At 39.0% G+C, this 22,878-nt stretch overlaps 1 protein-coding gene across 2 annotated transcripts in view; it reads right to left on the bottom strand.

Annotated features, from left to right (window-relative positions):
- Nucleotides 1-784: 784 nt before the first annotated feature.
- Nucleotides 785-22,878, bottom strand: part of SLC16A9 (solute carrier family 16 member 9) — a 64,534-nt gene continuing 42,440 nt past the window's right edge. Inside the window, exons 3-6 of one of the 2 annotated variants that reach the window (XM_081105429.1) lie at nt 20,849-20,992; nt 9,255-9,350; nt 3,492-4,409; nt 785-2,848 (exon numbers count right to left, since the gene is read on the bottom strand). In XM_081105429.1, coding sequence (XP_080961555.1) covers nt 2,670-2,848; nt 3,492-4,409; nt 9,255-9,350; nt 20,849-20,992 — 1,337 coding nt within the window. In that variant the 3' untranslated portion in view covers nt 785-2,669. Of the gene's footprint in view, nt 2,849-3,491; nt 4,410-9,254; nt 9,351-20,848; nt 21,012-22,878 lie in introns of both variants that reach the window. The other variant, XM_081105430.1, reaches the window with a different exon arrangement.

Below are 22,878 nucleotides of genomic sequence, written 5' to 3'. Positions count from 1 at the left end.
GAGATGTGCAGGAGGCAGCTAATCGATGTTTCTCTCTCATCGATGTTTCTAATTCTCTCTCTCCCTTCCTCTCTGTAAAAAATCAATAAAATATATTTTTAAAAAATTACGTTTTGAACCATACAACAAGGATCATAATCCCCATTTCATAGGGCTATTAGTAGGGATAAATAAGATAATGTGCTTGGATTTAAAAATTCCATTAATGACTGATGAGATCATCATTAATAATTTAAAAAAAAATTTTGAGAGTACATTTATTAAAGCTGGGGACAGTTAAACAAGGAAGGGCTTCTATCTAGGACAGAAGAAGCAACAGGAGAGAGCCTTGGCGGGGCTGCTGACAGCTCACTGGAAAGTCAGAGAAAAGAGGGCTTTGGAGATAGATTAGTGGGTTAGCCCAGGACAAGTTGCCGCTGCCTATTGCTCCCTTGGTTGCAAGTCTTGTGGGGACCTTTAGCGTTTAGGAGAAAGAAAATTCACTGGAAAAGAAGATTTGAATAGTCATGCCCCAACGACGGCCTACCAATAATCTTGAAAAGGATTCTGTCCCTTTTTCCTCAAAAGGATTCTGTAGGATTGACATATTAGATTTTAGGAAGGCAATGGTCAAAATAACTTAGCAAACTGACTTTTGCAGATACTGATGTCCAACCATCAAATCCTGGAAACCGAAGTAGTTAGCAGGTAATTTCTGTGTTTACATTCAAGGGAGGTGTCACTGTACATAATTTTGAAGTGGGAAGGGGGACTGGCTAAAAAGAGAAAAAGCAACCAAACTGATATAAAACAAACAAAAAATATTTTATTGTGCATTAAAATTCATTCCCTAGACAATGGATAATGCACGCATTGGATGACATTAGTAGACATAGAAGAGAGGCATTTGGACAATTATCAACATTGACGAATGTGGGGACGCCATAAACATTAAGCTTTATCAGGTTATTGGACTTCCTGAATATAACATTGGCTAAAAGGAACTTACAACACAAAAACATTTAGTTTAATTTTTTTTAAATGTCACTCATTTTATCTACCAACCTCAACAGTAACTAAAAAATGAGGTACAGAAATCTGAGTATGGAGCGGAAGTCCAAGGCACTTTGGAGCCCCATTATTTCCTTATTGAGTAGGATTAACTCTGTTATGAAACTCCCCATACCCCAGGTTTACTGCATAGAAAAGCACTATTTACCCACCTCAATGAGGTGTTGTGGGGATTCATGCTTATAAAGTGCTTCAGGTGCCTTAGAAGAAAGGCAACATAGAAGTATGAAATAAGCTTACATATGTATTTCAAAAGAAATGAAAAAAACAAAAACAATTTTGGCACAATGGGAAGAGTGCCTCCTATTTAAAGAATCACACTTGGCTATTTATAAAAACTTATCACCTCAATGGTTTCTTGTTTGTTTGTTTTAGTTGAGAGAATAAATGTTTCTGTGTTGCCAGTTTTACAACAGTCATTCTCAACCCCGGCTGTGTTATCAGAATCACATTAAAAATATAGATCCTTGGCCCACAGCCTAGACTTACAGAATTAAAGTCTCTCAGAGTGGTATTTTTTTTTAAAGGACCTATAGAAGAATTGGATGCATACAAAAGTTTTAAAAACATTTATTTAGAAAAATGTCAATGCATTAAACATTTATTTTCTTCCAGAACATTTTTCTTAAGAATGAATGAAGTTGAATCAGGGTATCAACTTCTTATTGCCTTTTCCCCTTCCCATGTCCCACACAGACTTAGAACATCACACACATACACACACACACACACACACACACACTCACTCACACACACAAACACACTTTTTAGTTCTGCCCTTGAATTAAAATGTGATAGTGGTAAAATCTGATAATAGCAAATAAACCAAGAAGATATGCAAGGACTTGCAATTCGTCCTCACTGTGCCCGAAGCAAATGGATGTCTCCCATTTGCCAGAACGGAATGGTTTAAATATGCATTTCCAATTTGGAAATAAGTAAAATCAGCACTTCCTGGGAAACATCAGCTGAATGGATGCTGACAGACAAAAGTAAGAGAGGTTATAGCGGCCAACCATGAAGAAAGGCTATAGTGACTACTCCTCCGTTTGGAGATCTCCTGCATCTCAGCAAACACCTTATGCTTGATGGGTGCTTCATCAAGGTAAATAGAACAGAATGATTAGAACCGGTGACTGTAATTTAAAATGCCTTTTTTTAAAAAAAAAAAATGATCAGTTTGCTCCACTGCAATTCTTAATCCTTAGTAACTACTTTCATTTCTTGACTGGCTCAAAGTCTTCTATTCACTAGCTCATCTAATGTAGAGAAGAGTCCATAGCGGCAAGCACACATATCTCATCATGCCGCCTGCAGGTCTAAAACAGAAGAGCCCCCTCTGGGTGCCTTGCAATGGAACGAATGGAGTCTGCAGAGAAATTATTTCTCTACACACAGAACGTCCTCTGAGGCTGGCCAAAATTTTTACAATGTCAAGAACTCGTGAATCATAGCAACACAGAATAGTCCCGCTTCTTGGGAAAAGAGAAATGAGGGGAAAACATACAGGAGATAGAGGCTGCATAGAGAATAGGATATGTTTAAAAAAATCAGTCAGCGTCAGCCACCGTGTAATTTTTCTCTGAAAAAACAGTCTCATACTGCCTTCCAATATTGCTCTAAACATTAGAGGCAACTTTGTACACAAAGGCTGCTGGAGCTGGCTTGGGGAGTTGCTTTTTGCGTGTTTCCCAGGGGGACAAGGATGCCAGCAGCAGAATAAAACCTCCCAGCAGGACGCAGAAGCCACTGAAAAAAAATGCAATGTCATAGGTCTGGGTCCAGTCATAAAACCAACCTGGAGAGAGAGAGAGGAAGAAAAAAGTGAGTTTGATATAAGTAGTATGAATATGAAGCCCATACTCTAACTTCATCAATTTTATACAGTTAATATTAGAATATATATTCCATCTACTCAAAGTAGATGGCCTGCTGGGAATTAGAAAAGGAGAATTTCTCAAAATTTGGACAAGAATAAACAGGCATTTTGGTTTCCTCCCAAATAAAGAATAAACAAATTCCTGAGCGAGAACATTGGCTTTGCAACTATAGCAAAGTGATTTTTTTTGTGGTTAATCCTCGTCCGAAGATATTTTTCCATTGATTTTTAGAGCGAGTGGGAAGGAGAGATATCGGTGTGAGAGAAACACATCGATTGGTTGCCTCCCACAAGCACTGTACCAGGGATTGAGCCTGCAATGGAGGTATGTGCCCTTGTTGGGAATTGAACCTGGGACCCTCCATTCCGCAGGCCGATGCTCTATCCACTGAGCCAAACCGGCTAGGGCGGCAGAGTGATTTTGAATAAATCATCATCATGACACTTTCCATGCAGATTTATTTTGGGCAAATCTGTGCTATTACTACAACCCGAAATTCTATATCCTGGGAAGTCACAAAGGAGAACAGTAAACTGGGTGACTTTAAGATAAATATCTTACCAACAATTGGTGGTCCAAGGCTATTTCCAAGTCCAGCAAAGAACATTAATATCCCATAGGCATGGGCTAATTTTTCAATCCCCACAGTCTTTGTGGTCACATACGGGAAGATGGACCAATTACCAGTGAGAAACCCTAGGACCCCAGAAAGTATGGCCAACATGACATAACTTTTGGCAAATGGAATTGCACACAAGGCCAGGCCCATGAGTATTAAGGTAGCTATATAAAGATATAAGGTATTAATCCACTTGAAGTCAGCCAGTATCCCTAACAGGAGTTTGCCAACTGCTGTCATAATGCCAATAATGGAAATAAGAGGCACGATAAACTCTTCTTCTTTCACATTTGAACTTCTTGCTACGTCTTCCATAAGTAATGAAGGCGGAAAGCCTCCGACGTCGAAAAGAAAGATAGCGATGAAGAGTGCCGAAAACACTTTGTTTTTAAAAAGAGCCACAGTTTCTCCACAGTAGTTTTTATATAATTGCCACTTCCGCTTGGCAAGCTGTTTGCAAAAATATGTCTGTTCTGCCACCTTCTTTCTGTAGGTTTCCGTCTCTTTTGTGTGTGCCGTGCTTGCTGGGTTCTGAGGAAGGAGGCTGTCCTGCTTCCAGTCACCATTGGCCAGCGTGCTCCTGCAGGTCTCCTCGCCTCCGTAGCTCTTTTCAAGGATGTTTATGCTTTCTTCTAGGTTCTTTTCTTTTTCGTTGTAAGTGGAGTATCTGTCTGGTACATTTTCCAGAGCTGTTTTCTCAGGCAAAGGGCAATCGGGGGACCGGAGGGGTCTCATCAGACTGCCGCAGGGTAATATATTTAAAGCTAAAGCACCCACAATCAGCAGGCACCCATCCAGTCCATAGAACTCAATCAGCAGCTTCTGCAGAGCAGCATATATAAAAAGTCCAACACTTGAACCTGAAAAGGAAACGGAACTGTTCAATCTTAATCTCTTATAATGTGGGGCTCTCGGGACAAGTATGATTGGTACCACAGTGCCATTTCTTTTTTTCCACTGGCACTCAGGTGTGCCATCATATGAAAAATCACAGCAAGAATATGAAAGGTAATGATAACAACAATAATAGTAATACTGATAGAATATTTATTTTAAGAAATTGCATTTGTAGTTCAGACAGTGTTCAACACTGCACATTGCATGATCTTGTTTAATCCTGATGATGATCATATTGTATAGATCCTATTATTATTCCCAACCTGTACCTGAGGTGACTGAAGGCTAGAAAGGTTGAGAAATTTGCCGCAGGCCACTGAGCTGTAAATGGCATAAGTAGGAGGTACACTCAATCATTCTGACTCCTGGAGCCCATATTCTTAACAAATACCTTAAGCAACTACTTTTTTTGCACTTATTATGTGCCAGGCTCTGTGCTATATATTTATTCCCTTTGAACAAGTAAATATTCATATTTAATTTTTGAGCTGAAGAATTTTAGTAAAATTATTTTAATTTTTATGGGATATTTGTCATGGTGTGATAGTTCAAATCCATTGCTAAATCACCAGAATATAATGATTCACATTACTAAACTATGAAAAGAGTAAAGTGGAATTTGATAGGGTATTGAAATCACAAAGTATGCCTAGTAAATTTTCCTGGATTTTCTGGGTGTGTTTTTTTTTTTAAGCATAGATCACACTAAACATACTGGAACCTCATGTTACATCAGCCGAATTAATTAGCGGTGTTCTGATTTCAACTTTTTAAAAAAATTGAGTATTTTAAAATTTAAATATCATTGAAAAATGTCACCTAAAAAAGCAGGAGAGTAATAAATAGAACTGTTTAAAAATAGGTAAATAGGTGGATCATACTTTATATATATATATATTTTATTGATTTTTTACAGAGAGGAAGGGAGAGAGATAGAGAGCTAGAAACATCCATCAGCTGCCCCCTGCACACCTCCCACTGGGGATGTGCCCGCAACCAAGGCACATGCCCTTGACCGGAATCAAACCCAGGACCTCCCAGTCTGCAGGCTCCATCCACTGAGCCAAACCGGCTACGGGGGTGGATCATACTTTTAAAATGATCTATACCAAATTACTTCGTAACCCCAACAGGATGCCATGCTTGCAGCAAAAACCCATCTTATCAAAAATTCTTACAAATAACCAAATGACTCTCAGACTTGTAAAGAAGCATTTTCTCTGGGACCATAGTTGTCCCTCTCTAACATTTTAGAAGTTAACTTTTTAATGCCCTCCCTAAAAACTCTTTGCATTAAAATGTTAGTAGCTCATATTGATGTAATGGCAGCTACAATAATGTCATTTTGTGGTTAGTAAGATAGTATCTTCTTTGCTGACTATTGAAAGATAATAAGTAGACAAATTTAATCCTTCCCTTATCTTTTTAAAAGTGACACATACTCCCAAAGTTAAAAGCACTTCAGAAAACAAACCGAAAGAATGGAAAATAGCACTATTTCATGTACTTCTGTACTGCAGTAACCTCCATTCACTGTTAATTCACATTTTTGCCTAATACCATATCTCTGTATAGATCCTAACAGAGTGAGTGCCCTAACATTAGATACCTACAAGTACTCTTGGCGTTCTGCAAGTTCTGTGTTTTGACCTTAAATTGAAAAAATAAGCAACTTCTCCATTGCTCATCAACTAAGTTTAGCCCTCAACATCATGAAATATAAGAAAGACATTTAAATTAATTCAACCAAAATATATAGAATACATATGATGTGCTCAGTATATGATAGGAAAGCACAATCAAATTACGCACTGACTAGACAGTAGTTTCCCCAGCCTACATCTCACAAGAATGCAGCCAAAGCTTAGAAAGATGCAGGAATCTTTTCAGGGCAATAAAGAGTAATTCAGAGCTTTCTTGTGGAACTGTGGAACTGGAAACTATAATTTTTAATTTTCAAAAAGAAAACCCTAATTTAAAAATCCTCAGTGTAAATGGTGAAGTGGAATAAAGGATGAATTATGCTTCCATGCATGTCTAAGTTATCTATTATCACAAAGAGGGAAAATAGTAATTGATGTTCAGTTACTGAAACAGTAAGAGAGACACTCATGCTTTGATTAACTATTAACACCAGGGACCAATAATCTTTTTCTATAAAGGTCCAGAGAATACATGTTTAAGCCATAGAGGGCCATACAATCTCTGTCGTAAATGCTCCACTCTGCCACTGAAGCAAGAAAGGGGCCAGAGAAGGTTTGTAAAGGAATGAGCATGGTTGTGTTCCAATACAACTTTATTTATGAGCACTGAAATTTGAATTTCACATCATTTTCCCCTGCCATAAAAATATCTTCTTATGATTTTTAAAAACTACACTAAAAAGCAAAAATCATTCTTAGCTTGTAAGCTGTCCAAATTCAGGCAGTACACCAGACTTGGGCCATGGGCATTAGTTTACCAACCCCTACGGGGCAAGACCGAGTTCCCAAAACCTTCATTTAATGCCTAGGCTCCTTTCAACTACGTCCCATATTGCAAGGCTTTTCACTATTAACTTCTGTTCAATTTAAAAATATTCTACTGTGCGTTATATGTTGCTTGTCATCTCTTTCACTGAAGTTGGATGCTAGAGACTGAGTGTCTGTGTTCCCCAAAATTCATATGCTGAAACCTAGCCCCCCAGGTGATGATATTAGGAGGTGGGACCTATGGGAGGTGATTAGGTCATGATGGCGAGGCCCTCGTGAATGGGGTTAGTGCCCTTATAAAAGAGACCCCAAGAGCTCCCTCTCCCCTTTGGCCATCTGAGGACATAATGAAATGATGACCTCTGTGAACCAGAAGATGGACCCTCACCAGACACTGAATTTTCTGGTGCCTTGTTCTTGGATTTCCCAGCCTCCAGAACTATAAAAAATACATTTCTATTGTTTATAAGCCGTCCACTCTATGGTACTTTCTTATAGCAACCTGAACAGACTAAGACAGTAGATTCATGCTTCTCCCTAATTTTGCCTCACCTAGCTCCCTGTGAGTTGACACTGTAAACTCCTTAATTCTGCCAAGTCTCGACTGTCCATAGTAGCTCCATTTTGGGCTCAAGTCCTTATGCCCTCCTCCCTAGACTGAGTGAAAAGCAGGAGCAGCTCTCTCAATAAACAATTTTCAACACCTTCAGCACAAATAAATTTGGAGATTCAGGGAAATCTAGGTCATAATTATAATGGCTAATACTTTTAGAGCCCTTGCCATGTGTCTTACACAATAACCCTTTTAATATTCCCAATACCCTGATGGGACTCTTTTATTCCCACTTTACAGTTCAGAAAGCTGAGGCTTAATAGTTAACAGAACCATGAACTAACTTGTCCATCAACAGAGAGCTAGTGGACGTGACACAGGCAGGACTCAACACCAGGTCTGCCTCCAGGGTCTGTGCCTGTTGCATCATTATAGAGCCTCTACAAAAAATACATAGGATAGGTAAGACCTATTGTCCTTTAAGCTTCCATGCCTATTATCACACTCCCCACACTTTTGGGCGATCCTGTCGGGTTCTTGAAACTGTATTGTAACCGTTCTGGATTCTCCATCTTGTTTTTTCTATTTCTGTTCCCATTTCTAACTTAGCCATGTCCTCTGATTCTGGCCATGTCTCCCCCTACACTATGATTCCCATTTCTCACCTGCCAATGCTTCTTTAAACCACCTTGAGTAAATATCCAGCCAGATATAATTCCATCTGGAATCACTTTGCTGCCCCTGGGTTGGCCTCAGGACCAAAACATTAATTTGGATCCTGTGGTCAGATCTACTACTAAAGTTCTTCAGCGTATCTGAAAGCCTGGCTTCCCAAGAACACCCACTCACTAACAAGGAGCGTACGTAAACGTACAGCTTTTACTAAACTTGGCAGCTTTATCTCCTAACCAAACTCATAAGATATTGGCTACAGAAACTTTGATAAATTCCCTAAACAGCCTAGGGGAAAAAATCCAACTGAAAAATAAAGCACCACTTTAAACTACCAGAGGCCATAAATTTTTATGTTTATATTCCCCACCCCCGCAGTGATCATCTCTTGATTCTTAAAGGAACAGCAAGAGTAAACAGCCTGTCCCTGGCTGTGCACACAGGTGAGTGAGCTGTATTCATAAATCAGCCTTTTCCACTTTTTGTGTGTGGGAATTGTAAGTTTCACAATAAATGGAGGTCAAGAGCCATCAGCATCCGTCTTTCTGACAGTGTCGCCATTTCCCTTCCTTTTCTCCTGTCTTTCTCGGGGATAAGGTGCTTTATATACATGCTGTCCACTTCCTTCAGCAAGGTTCTCACCAGCACGTGACTCTCAATTCACTGGGCCCATAAGCTTTCTTTCCGATATGATATTTGTGGACGAAGAAAAAGGGTTCTATGGAAAGTAAGCTCACAGGGTGATCTCATCCATCATAAATTCCTAACTGGGCTGGGTTGTCATTCCCTAGGCCTATAACTGTTTAGTAAAAGATTTATTTTTGCCTGAAGCAAGCCCTGTCCAGTGTTGCTGTGCCTCTAGGTTAACACACCTTTGAAATAAACGGTTTTTCATATGTCTATCTTAGGCTTTTCTGAACGCTATGCCACATTTACAGTGGAAAATAAAATTTCCTTGTAGCAATAGAGCAAAAAAAAAAAAAAGAAAAGAAAAAAAAGGTGCTACCTGAGTGGTAGCTGGGAGTAGTTAGTTACACATATCTGTTTGCCAACTTTTAACTTTGATTAGAAGGCTGAATAGGGGCAATACTGTACTTATTTTGAAAATGTACCTGTTGAAATCAGGCCAAGTGCAAGGCCTCGGCGGCTGTCAAAATACTGGCACGTAATGGTCACTGTTGCAGTGTACAATAAGCCACATCCGAGACCTAAACAGAAGAAGACATTGCTTAGATTAATTACATATATTACTTCAATGCAAAAAAACAGGGGGGGGGGGAATAATTCCAATAGAGCATTCTGTCACCAACTGACTGAAACTCTTCCAAATATGAATTCCTAGATGCATTCAATGCTAGTCGTGCAGCTCCAATGGACACATTTATGTAGGCTCCGGTTCCACTCTACACACCCAAAGGTCAGGGACAAGTTGAAAAAAAATATTCCAATTTATAAAGCATAAATGAATAATGCAAGTTTAAATTAAGATATTGTAGGGAGAGAAAATGGTTAAGTCACATACCAAATAGCAAAGTGTAATCAAATGTGCCCATTTAATATCTCTGTCTCGCTTCCCAAGTTCTTGTCCTTCGCTCACTGTTCTTTCTCCTCTAAGTCCTCTAAACAATTTTATAAAATCCCTTTCATCATCCCAACCTATTTTGCAAGAGCTTATAGCTTGCACACCTTAATTTGCAAAACAAAGACCCTCGGGCATGTCCCTGGTTGTCTTCAGATTAACACATCACAGTAAAATGTATACTTGTAAGTTTTTTTCTTTTAGAGCTGAAAATTATTATAAACAAAAAAGGGATTATGTCATAAATCTGACAAGCATAGTAACTGAAAATAACCTCCCAAGGTGAGCTGATCATAAATTTCTTTTGGGGCAGGTCATGGTAAGTAGTTAAGCACCAGGCCTATAACTTTCTTTGTAAAAGGTTTATCTTTGCCTGAAGCTTTGTCCATCCTACTTGTGCATTTAGGTTAACACATCTTTGAAATGCCAGAGTAATTCTCTTTTCCAGACTCCTCAAGGGTATAGCCGCCCTCAAGGGAGCACAGGATCTTGTTGCCTGAACACCATCTACTTACTGTAACTGTTAAAATGTTAACTATCCTCTACCCACCAATGTAAAGGGAGTATATATCCCTCCATTTTTTATCCAACCTGGGAGATTTCTCGAACTTGCTTTCTCCCATCTCCTTTACCTACCACCAATAGATTTTATGTAATCTCCTTAAATTCCCTCCTTTGATTCCAAATACATAAAAAAAACTGAGAAACTGTCATTCTTGGGAGCATTTTCTCAAACTCTTGAGATCTTACTTCTAGGCATGTCCTCCATTTGGCTCAGATAAACTCTTCCATCACTTTGGACATTCTCATAACAACATTACCTTATTTAGAAGTAAAATGTCATGATGTCTTTTAGTTTAAAGTATCTTCACACAAAAAAAAGACAAAACAAATAAAATAAGATGAATAATTATTAAATGTAAGTGGCATATAGTTGTTTGTTATACTATTCCCTACTTTCTGTAAATGTAAACTTCCCTTTCTTGATACCCAACGTTCAATGTTTATCTCCTCCAATGCTCTTGTTTGTTAGCTTAAACTTTTCATCCCTATTGAATACCTACTGACCTCAGTTTGTTTTTCATAAAAATTTCCTCTGGCTTCTAACCCATAACGTTTTGCTTTTCATCTGTAACATCACCTGTTCTTAAGAATCACTCTATAAATGACACATAAGCTATAGTCTAAAAACTGAATTTTAACCATGGCCCATTAGGTAAGTTACTAAGATCATTTTCATTACCTTTAATTGCTACCGGTACTATAATTAGAAAAAATACTTGGACTTAACAAATATATCACATAAACATTCTAGGAAATTAGCTCTTAAAATAACCCAGGACTCAGATGATCATCTTTGATTGCATAAAAAGTCTTCTTTAAAAATGAGATAGATTAAAACAATTACACTTAAATAAACCTTTTAAAATAAAGCATCCTTTCGTCTGAGTTCAGGGAAGAAATACTAACAACTAAAACAGGAGTTGGACTGGTTGATACAGTTGTTATTACTACATATAGAACACGTTAAGACATGATATAAGACTTGTTTCTGGACAATCAGTTTTGTGAAATGAAATAGTTACTCTTCACTAAGGAAGAGGGATGAATTTAGTTTCCTGTGATTTGGTTGTTAGGGTTCTTACAAATGTTAGGCATTTAGACACACACACAAAAAGACAATTACTAAATGCCAGTCTAGAAAAGTTGAAATAGCAACTTTTAAACTTGTAATTTTGGCTAAAAATAAATAAGTTTTTAAAAATTGTTGTAAGGCCATGGGTTTCCAATAAGATTATCTCGCTTTTTTAAAAATGTAGCATAAATTTGAAATGCCTTTTCTTTAAACTTTTCAAAAAGCAGAAGGTGGCATAAGGCCTCCCCACGTCTGTATCAGGATGATCTTAAATCAGCAGTTATTAACAAGACATCTCCAGAGTCCCCAAGATCTTTCATGGAGCTCGCAAAGTCAAAACTCTTTTCATAATAATACTAAGATGCTCTCTGTTGGTTTTTTTTACATTGTGTTCACATTTATGCTGATGGTCAGTAAAACTGGAAGAGCCTTAGCACAAATCATGGTATTGGTGACAAATTTTACACCTTCTATGCTTCACCATCACATGCTCACAGTAAAAACAAACACAATTTTTAAAAAGTGCTTAGTCTGAATTACAATTGTTGCAAGGAAAGCGCTTATGTAATCTTTTTACTAGTCAGCTAAAATAGCCACTTTTCTCATGTAACCTTGTTTGTATTTGAAAGAATGTATGACAAAGTAGTTTATTCAGATTGGGTATTTGGCAGATGTTTCCTGGAAAACAAATTAATAAGGAAAACAACTGACAGTCATTGTTACCAATGATAGAAATTTCAGCAAAAACAAGAATTTTGGAAATTTGTGTCTATCACCATGAATTTGACAACTTCCCAATACATATAGATTTTCTGATGAGCCTACTGATGATGCTAACAAAAATGATTTTTAAGAAATAATGAAATGTGCCAACATTTTTAAATTCTCAAATAACTCAACAAACTGTTATTTTTCAAATAACCAATTCATGATGTTACAAAATTAGGTTTGAATGCAGAGATCAAAGTACAGACTAAACAAACGGACTTAATATAACAGGGCACAAAAGTCTACTGGTGTGGTATCAGGTTACAAATTGCAATTCACCTTCAGAAAATTGCCCTTTACTGAATGACAACGAAGAATATCTACAATTACCTGAAAAGGCTATTAAAATCTCCTCCATTTTCCAACTATACCTTTGTGTGAGACCAGATTTCCTTCATACACTTCAATCAGAAAAACATATTGCAACAACTGAGCACAGAGCAGATAGATAGGAGAATGCAGATGTCTTCTAGAAGCCAAACATTAAAAATATTAGTGAAAATGTAAAACAATGTTACTCTTCTCAATTTTGTTTTGTTATGAAAAAATAGAGTTGTTTTTCTTTTTTTAAAAAATATTTTTATTTCTTTCAGAGAGGAAGGGAGAGGAGAGAGAGATAGAAACATCAATGATGAGAGAGAATCATTGATGGGCTGCCTCCTGATACCCTTACTGAGGATGGAGCCAGCAACCCAGGCATGTGCCCTGACAGGGAATCAAAAGGAGACCTTCTGGTTCATAGGTCGACGCTCAACTACTGAGCCATACCGGCCAGGCAGAAATAGAGTTATTTTTCATAAGCATGTTAGTTATATTAACATGAAGTGGGTTTGTTATTACCTTGAAATAAATTACTAAACAAATATTTTTAAATTTCTCAGCTTTTAAGATAGTAAATTTTAACAGGATAAGTATCAATAAATATAATCTACATAATCAAAAGCTCCTTGGGTGTCCTAAAATAAAAAAGTACAAAGGGACCCAAGACTAAAAAGGTTGGAAGCCACTGCCTTAAAGGATCCCCTGGTCTCCGATAATTTTTTTACTAGACTTCCAACAGTGGAAAAAAAATCTGAGCATAAACCTTCAGCATAAGCATAATAATTTTATTTATGTATGTATTTATTTTTTTGGCATGGACCATTTAATTGAGTTCTTTCCGGACGCTAACTTTGGCACTTCTTAATTTAGGGTTAAGCTGCAGCCTTCATGTGGGTCTGATGTCATTTTGTGTCCAACTCCCCACTCAGTCTTTGCATTAGAAAGCACTTTATTAGAATTCCTACAATTGACAAAACCACGTAAGTAAGTTTTTTAATGAGGCCCTCTCCTCTTCTCCCAAACTTGGGGTCTTTTTCTCCTCAGTTGTCTACTCTGACATTTCAAAAAGAAGAGAAAGATGGGTGTCTCTGCCTTTTGGGGAACTGTGGGATCTTCTATTTAAACTTTTTTTTCCCTTCCATCTTTTTGTATTATTATTATTGCTTAAAGTATTACAAAGGGTATTACATATGTGTCCTTCCCCCCCCCCCCCCCGCCCTTGACAATCCCCTGGCCTCCCCTACCCCCCAGTGTCTTATGTCCATTGGTTATGCTTATATGCATGCATACAAGTCCTTTGGTTGATCTCTTACCCCCCTCCCTCCTGCCCCCCAACCCTCCCCGGCTTTCCCGCTGCAGTTTGACAATCTGTTTGAGGCAGCTCTGCCTCTGTATCTATTATTGTTCATAAGTCAGTATAAGCATAATAATTTTAAAACTAAATATCTGTATCACTAACAACTGAAAGCATAAACATTAGTAAAATATCATTGTTTCCTTTACTTAAACAGGTGGAAATTAAATATATTTACAGCTTCTAACACTTCCTTTTCACACCATATGTTCCATTTCTCATACCTCGGGGTGAAACCACAACTTCAGAGGCCCTTTTTTCCCTCATCTCTTCACATCAACCCAGACATCAAGCTGTTTATGACAGTGGTCACCAACCTTTCGGAACTCATGGACCACCAGTGGTCCGTGGACCACCAGTTGGCAACCGCTGGTTTATGACCCCCACTGCTTAAATGATCACCACCCCCCTGCCTTTCTGCACTGCCACTGCCTCAGTTCACCTCATCTCTTCTGATCTGAGCTATAGCCTCTCAATCTCTGTTTTAGCCTCTGGTCCTTTCCCCACCATTCTACCTCCTAAACTGCTATCATATAATGCTCATCACATCACTCTCCTACAATAAGGTCCAAGCAAAAGTCTTTATCACTGACCTCTGTTACAACCATACTTAGACAGATTTGCAACTTCCCATATGATTTGTGCATTCATTAAACAAACGTCCATGAGAAGACTGCACTCTATTTCATGTCTATGAGCATATGAACTCCTGGGATGTCCTCTCCCACCACTCATTTCCTTTCCAACCTGTGTCCACCTGACCATATCCTAGTGTCCTTCAAACACTCAACTCAAGCCCAGCCAGTGTGGCTCAGTGGTTGAGTGTAGATCTATGAACCAGGAGGTCACGGTTCCAGTCCTAGTCCAGGCACATGCCCGGGTGTGGGCTTGATTCCCAGTGGGGTGTGTGCAGGAGGCAGCCAATCAATATATATTAAAAACTGTCTGTTAAAGTTACCATAAAAAAGAACGTTGTAGAAATATATTTATTGAATGGAAAGAAGTCCATGACAAGTTTTCAAAATATATAAGCAGAATGAACACAACAATCATTTTTTTTTATTTTATGTATGTATACATATATATAGTATTTATATGGGTATATAAATAAAAATATATGTATATTTTTAAAATTGAAAGAAAATACTGTAATATTATAAAATCCTTCTTTAAAATTTTTTAAAATATTTTTTTATTGATTTTAGAGAGAAGGGAAGAGAAAGGGAGAGAGAAAAACATCCATTGGCTACCTCCTGCATTCCTCTTACTGGGGATCAAGCCCACAACCCCAGCATGTGGCCAGCATGAGAATCGAACCAGTGACATTTTGGTGTATAGGAAGATGCCCAACCAACAGAGCTAGGGCTATAAAATGCTTCTTAATCAGAATACCAAAAGCAAACACCTCTAAGAACTAGCGTAAGAATAAAATCATGAAAATGAAATTTTGGTTTATCTGGGGGGGTCAAGCAATAAAAAGTTTGAAATGGTGTACATATTGTTTTAAATGCCTATGATTTATTTTTAAATATCCTATGATTATACATATTTTGTGTGTGAAACTGAACAGATATCTATCGAACCCCTGAATTTGTAATATAAAATTTTCTTCCTGCAGTATTATTTTTATAAAAATAAAATATTTTAGTAACAGTGCATTCTAATATCGCAATATTAAGAAGTGCTAGAGGTGGAGCCACACAATCCAGACTATGTGTGTGCCAGAGGGGAACCAATATACTCAGATTTGCCCAGGACTTCCCCTGTTTGACCACTAGAGGAAAGCCCTTAGTCCTGGACAAACTGGGACAGTTGGTCACTAAAGTGTAGGGACTTCTCTCTTGGTCATTTTGGAGAATTCACTTCAGTATATTCTGAAACAAGCATTCCAACACCCTCTTTAAATATCTGAGTCAGTATGTCATATTCCTGTTCAAAGAGTTGGTTAGGATTGCAAATACTATTACAGAAATATCTATTCCTGGAAATGAAATAATGAGAACGTAACTTAGGATGCTGAAAAAGATAAATAAGGTTAGAGCATCCAAGTGTAGGGCAGCTAAATGTAGGTTAAAGTAGTTAAATGTCAGTACTCTTACGTTTTCAGGCTAAAACATCTGCATGGGAAGTTAAAAAGTCCAAGTAGTTGGCCCTTTTTTTTTTTTTTTTGACATGACTCTAAATTTTATATACTTAGCCCGAGTCTCCTGAACATGACATTGACTGGTTAAGAGCAAAGGTATAGATTCAAATCCCAACTCTATCATGTATTGGCTGTGTGACTTTGGGAATTTGAGAGTTTACTTAAACTTCCTTAGTTTCCTTATCTTTAAAACAATCTCACAAGATAACTGTAAGGCTTAAAAGACATAAAAAATGCAAAAGATTTAATACCTGGAACATAATAAGGTACTAAAAGTAGCTATTATATTGGTACATTTTTTCACTTTTACCTGAGTATAATGGCATTATGTGGATATAGCCTGAGACTAATTAGAAGATCAAAATTCCTTATTATAATTGAACATCCATGAGAGACAAAAGACTATCTTTAATGATCTAACCATTAGAAACAAAAAACAGCTTATAAAACTAATTGCTAAAGGAAATATATAGAGAATGACCTTTATCTCAATAGCTAGAACTAGAGTAAGAGAATCAGATTTTCTATGAATGTGGTTCCCCCCGCCCCAAGCTACGTTTTCTACGAATGTGATTTTCCCCTCCTCTATGCAGATGTTACCAAGAAAATGAAGAAAAAGAAAATTAAATTTTCCCAAAATCAAGAAGAGAATATTAAGAAGACAGTAATCAGGTAACTAAATAACAATATCTTATGGAGAAAGAGAATAAAAGAAATTGACTTGAAGTTGTACTTTTCAGAAAAGCAAAGAGAAATTATTGGGAAGGCACTTGAGCAATTCATTGAGGACATATTTTCTGCACCCCCTCCACAGTCTCCCGCTACCCTTTTTTTTTCTGATTTAGGAAAGTTACTAAGAAAACAGGAGCCTGAATTACCAGGTTTGGCAGCATGGTTTATAGCCAATTAAAAGACTGGCAAGCTGCCATTTATTTTAGCTACACAAAAACCGAACAAGATAACATCATATGTTCAAGATGTTATTTTTTAAAATATCGATTAAATGGTGAAACAGAATTATGCCAATTAACACTCTTCAGCATTCTTTTGATCTTTTATAGGATGATTAAACATGATACTATATTATTTTATTTTTCCTATATTCTTTAACCTGTTAGATAAATATTTCTGATTCCACAGAGCTTCTTTAGTAGGAAAAAATTGCTGCTGTGCTCTTGAACTAAGAGGTCAGAAAGAAATTCAAGGAGAAGGGAACAAATGTGTATTAAATACCTCTGTGTGCTTCTCTGTACACATTCTCCCATGAGCAGTCACAATATCTCTGTACTCATATTAGTCCCATTTTATAAAAAATAAAAATAGAAGCCAGAGAGATTAAATAATTTTCAAAGGCACAAAACTAATAATAATGGTTATACTAGCTACTATTTATTGCATTATCTCATCAATCTGTAAAACCCTATAGGTTGTATGCTATTATTATGCTCACTTTTAAAAATGAGATAACAAGATAAGTAACTTATCTGGAGTCACATAGCTGGCAAGTGGATCTAATACAGTTAACCCACATGGTCTGACCCCAGAGCCTTCCTATTAATGCTTGCTCCTTCCCTATGCCAGTCTGTCTATCTTAAGAGCCCATTTCATTCATTCCTGATGAATGAAAATGCTTAGAATACAATTCTACACAGAGCTGGTGCTCCATGAATATTATCATTAGACTGCATCTTGCCTGTGTTTTTCTAAGGAACTCATAATACAGAAAGGAGAATGAGTTTAGACTGGGTAATAATTTCCTGTCACTGCCTTTTCAATTGGATACTCTACTTCAAATGGTGACAGAATGGATGTGTCACTATTCATTATTATCTCATTTATGTATCTCACAAATATTCTCTGAGCCCTATATTGTGAGCCTACTGATGAAATAAAACCACACACAAGACAACCATGGAATAACTGTTAATAATCTGCTAGCAAGGAGTAGCTCACAGGGCCCCAATAATTGCCAGAGTGGGTGTTTTTTTTAAATTATAAATTGAAATCCAACTCAAATCTTTTGCTTGGCCTCATGGAGTCCCCACAAGACCTAAAGGAAGTAGGTTGCTAAGCCCGCCTCCTCCGGTGAGGGGACAGTCACTTGTGGAAATAAAGGTGTTTGCTCAAGCTCACAGAACCTACATCTCCTGGCCCGAAGCCCAAGGGTCTCTCCATGAGCTGACCACTTCCTCCTAGTTGCATGATTTCAAACCATGCAACTATCACCATATCAGAGTCATACATATTCCCCAGACCTGAGCCCGTTTTGACCCAGAATCCATCAACTAGAGGAGAGGCTGGTTATGCCGGAAGGTAGGACATTGCAACAAACACAATGACAAGTAGATAACCATACCCTGACTCTTTACCCACAGAGAACCACGGCGGCATTTAGGTGATCACACACTGGGATATGTGGGATATGTTTTGAGCATTGTTGGACTCTGGGTACAAGCTGACATTGTTAATTAGGAACCTGAGGTATTTACATGGTCTCTCTTTAGAGTGGGGTCACATGGGGGAAGCAGATAATGTGTAGGATCATGGCCCAGGTCTGGCTCACAGTAGGCCCTCTGAGTCCGTGGATCCATCCAACAGTCATTTCCCCAGTTGCTGCTTTTTAATGGCGCAGGCATACATGTTAGTTAGTACAACCCCCTACAACTGTTTCTTGGCCAGTGGAGTAAGAGTTAGCACAGTGGGGAAAGCCAAGTGGACGCTCTGTGACCCCACCAGCACCACCAGCAGCCGCCACAAGAGTAAATCAAGACCAATATTTAATGAATTGAAGACCATGTGTTCATAGGGGAGGGGGACCAGGTTAGCTATTGAAAGGTTCCAGTAACATGAACCAAATCAATTTCACAAGCTGGTAAAGCTCCCTCTGTTGCTACAGAAATTTTAAAATTTAATCATGGGACTTAGTTAATTTTGTCTTTTTCTTTCTACTAGTATATATCCTTAGATACTCTTCCAACACAATCAAACATATATAAATCTTTGGCAATGTCAGCTAATTTTTTTCTTTTAAAAAAATCATTTGTATCTATAGGTAATGCAAATGTGTCACTTTTTGTTAGTTTTTAGGTCAGTGAAAACTTTGGATATGTGCTCATAAAGGCTTTCTTTAGAAACCATGAGTAGGAGCAAAACCCTGTGAAATTTTAAATGATTAGTCCAGAGTTTAGGGAAGATACCCAAATCATACCACTGGTTCAATTTAATGATTCAATATCCTATGCAAAAAGAACAATCCAAAAATAAATTTTGTCTTGGAAGAAATAATTTGTCCTGTGTTCTGAAAGGCATAATCCCATCATGAATAAACATAGATATCTACATTTTTATTTTTATTATTTCAGACAAGAATGCAAAATGATTACTCAATATATCTGTAGCTACAGGTTCAAAACTGCCTTAAGCTTTATAGAGATAAAATGTCAAACATATACTATGTGCTCTCAAAGAACTGACAAGTGACCTGCTTACTTAGATTAATATCTGAGAAGTATTAGGGCATGTAGTTAAATTTAAAATAAACTTTGGGTTCTAAAAGCACTAAAAACAATTACAAAAATGTAAAAGAGTCAGGATGTGGTGTCAGACTGAGTGGACCCTACCCCACATGTTGTCGCTATGTTGCTTTAGTTGGTCATTTCACTTTGTGCTTCACCTTCCTTTTTTATAAAACAGTTCTTGGGAAGTTTAAATGAGATCAGATATCTCACTTAGTGCAGACCCTGGCACACAGTAAGTACTCAGTGAATGCTAGCTGCTATTTTTCCTATTATTTATTACTAGAGGCCCGGTGCATGAAATTCATGCACTTGGGGGGGGGGCGGGGCAGGACCCTCAGCCCGGCCTGCACCCTCTCACAGTCCGGGAGCCCTTGGGAGATGTCCAACTGCCATGGAGGTGGGAGAGGCTCCCTTCACCTCCCCTGTGCTCACCAGCCATGAGCCCGGTTTCTGGCTGAGTGGCGCTCCCCTTGGGGGTGTGCACTGACCACCAGGGGGAAGCTCCTGCATTGAGCGTCTGCCCCCTGGTGGTAGTGTGCATCATAGAGACAGGTTGTTCAGCCGTTCAGTCCATTTGCATATTAGCCTTTTATTATATAGGATTGGGGAAACACTCTCAAGTAAAAGAGAGAAATATTGGTAGTCAACAAATTAGGCTTTTTCAGACACCAAAAAAAAAATTTAAAAAGCAGGAGTCTTTTTCAAATTCCCTACAAGCAGCTCCTACAAATATTGAGTCTGATGATGTTAAACATTGAATACAATTAGTAGAGCACATCACCAAAGCATCCCCCATCCCCCAAAGAACTCTCAAGCCCCAAGCGCTCTGCTTTTCCCCTCCTGTAATCAAGGTCACCATCAGTCATCCCCACCACTCCGTTTTCTTCAATCATGCCTTATCTTAAAAACAAATTATGTGCTTTACAATCTACTCTTTACTTCTCTTCTGACTTTGTGATCAGGGTCGTGGTGATAGATAGTGAGACACAGCAGGATGTTTAGAACGCAGCCCTGCTTAACCGACCAATATGAAAGGGACCACTCCCTAGGTCAGTGAGAAATGACAGACGTTAGTCACATACATGTCTCCTCTTGCCCCCTCTTTATTCCTTTTGTGTGCTTTAGAGACAAGCACGGAAATGAAATGCCTTCCTGCTCCTTGAAAGAAACCATAACGTGCACTGTTAAAATACATTTGTCATTTCAAATATTTCGTTTCGCTGATAGACATTTTACCAAGGCAACAATTTTTGGTGAACTGGCCACTGATAGTAAATTATTACTGAACATTTTCACCTCCTATATTAACGAAATAATGAAGTGGACATTGGTAAAGTTATGATGAGCTCTTGGAGCTTAGGAAAGTTACAGTGGTTAGGTTTCTTACCTACAACAATGCCATAGGAAAAAAACAGAAAGTAGATGTTAGGGGCAAACCCGCTCAGCATTAAGCCTCCGGCCACCATGAAGCCACTGAAGATCGCCACGGGTCTTGCTCCAAATGATGAGACACAGAGGCTGCAGACAGGACCTAAAAAAAGAAATGAAACCTTCACTTATGTCACAGTCATCTCCTTTTCACAATCGTATTACCCATCCCACTCTAAGTGTAAAATGATTCTTTGCATCATAAAATAACAACACTAAAATAATAATAAGCATCTCCAGTGTGTATACAATGTGCTGGACACTGCATACTTCACATAAACAACCTCCTTTTATTTTCATCTTACTGCAACCCTGGGAGGTAGATACTATTGTTACCCTCATTTCTGTTGACAAGGAAATTCACATGTCAGGATGGGGGTGAGGTCACATAGTTCAGTGGGGGGTTCTGAGTGAGACTTTCTTCGAATTTGAGCACTACTACCTGCTGGCTCTTTGATCTCAGGCAACTTATTTGATCTCTTTGTGCCTCAGTTTCTTCATCTGAAATTGAGGCCACCTCATAGCGTTTCCTAGGAGAACAAATAAGAGCGCAGGTGTAACGCTGATCACAAGGCCTGGGACAAGGAAGTGCCCAATCAGTGCTCATTCTTCAGTGATGCCAGTGGCAACAGCAGCGCCACAGAATAGAAACAGAGTAAAAACCCAGTTAGTCTGACTCCTGCGACCCTGGTCTTAACCCTCATATTCTGAGGATTTTGGGCTCCTGCATGTCCCAGGCACCTTTCCTATCCAGAGCTTCTTTCCAGCACAAGGCCTGTCTTATAATTGATGATGAAGATGGATGTGTTGAATGATTGAATCCAAGCAATTGCAACCCTGTGGAGGGAAGAGGTGGGGTTGAAGTAGTTATTCTCTTCCTTGAGAATATTCTGGCCAAATGGAAAAGTACCCTACCCATCCAGGGATGGGTCGGTCTGTTCCACTGTCCTACATTCCATGTGTGTAACCTGGAATCTGGGGAAGGCAGCACACTGTTGACCGACAGGCAAAAGTGACCATTACCTGGATCTGTTCTATGTATAGGTGGGCAACTTCTCACGGAATAGCATTAAGTGCTAGTGAAATTCCTCCCCACCAGCACTGTATCTGGAATGTACCTACAACTACAGAGATTAGCATACCCTATATAATATACAAATTGTCCCCCTGGGCGGTCGTTTGACCACTTGCTATGATGTGCGCTGACCACCAGGGGGCAGCGGGGAACATGGTGGGCGTTGGTGATGTAGTGCTGGCAGTGGGCAGCAGAGGAGGTGCTGCCGCCCCGATGGGCCCCAACGAGAGTGGGACAGCGGCAGGATGTTGGAGCAGGTGAGTGGGAGGCGCCAGGCCAAGGCGGGTGCGAGCGGGGGCCCAATCGCCCCACCGATCGCCCTGCAGATGGCAAACAGCGGCAGCGGTGGGGTTCGGGCCGCCGCCCAGCTCCCAGGCGCTGAGGGAGCCGGGCAGGGGGGCCGGCCTTGATCCATCACCCTGCAGGCGAGATGTTGGAGCAGGTGAGGGGGCGGCGTCAGGCCAAGGCGAGGTGCCAGGCGGGGTTCCAGGCGGGGATGCAGAGCTGCGAGGCTGGGGGCGCGAGCTGGGGCCCAATCTCCGCAGGCCACCCCGAGGGACCCCACCTGTGTAGGAATTTGTGCACTGGGCCTCTAGTTAGAAATAAAAGGATATTAAGTTATTTAGCCCAATAGTCTCATTTACATGGAAGGATGTAAATGTGCTCATTTCATGGTGTGTTGAGCTTATGAAAATTTCACTGGGCTATACTCTCATGATATATACACTTTTCTGTATGTATTTTTTATTTCAATAAAAAAAAAGTCTTAAGAAATGTCAAAAGGAGAAATGGTGAAATCTACCCACAGTCTTATTGTTAGTAAGTGGTAGAGCCAGAATCCAAAGACCCCAAGCCCAGCATTCTTGCCAATTACAGTAGTCACCCTTATCCATGGTTTCCCTTTCCCTGGTTTT

The sequence above is a fragment of the Myotis nattereri genome (genome assembly GCF_964212035.1).
Source record: "Myotis nattereri genome assembly, chromosome: 13".
Lineage (NCBI taxonomy): Eukaryota > Metazoa > Chordata > Mammalia > Chiroptera > Vespertilionidae > Myotis > Myotis nattereri.
Note: the sequence above shows the minus strand (reverse complement) of the source record. Positions and strands in the feature narration are given on the sequence as shown.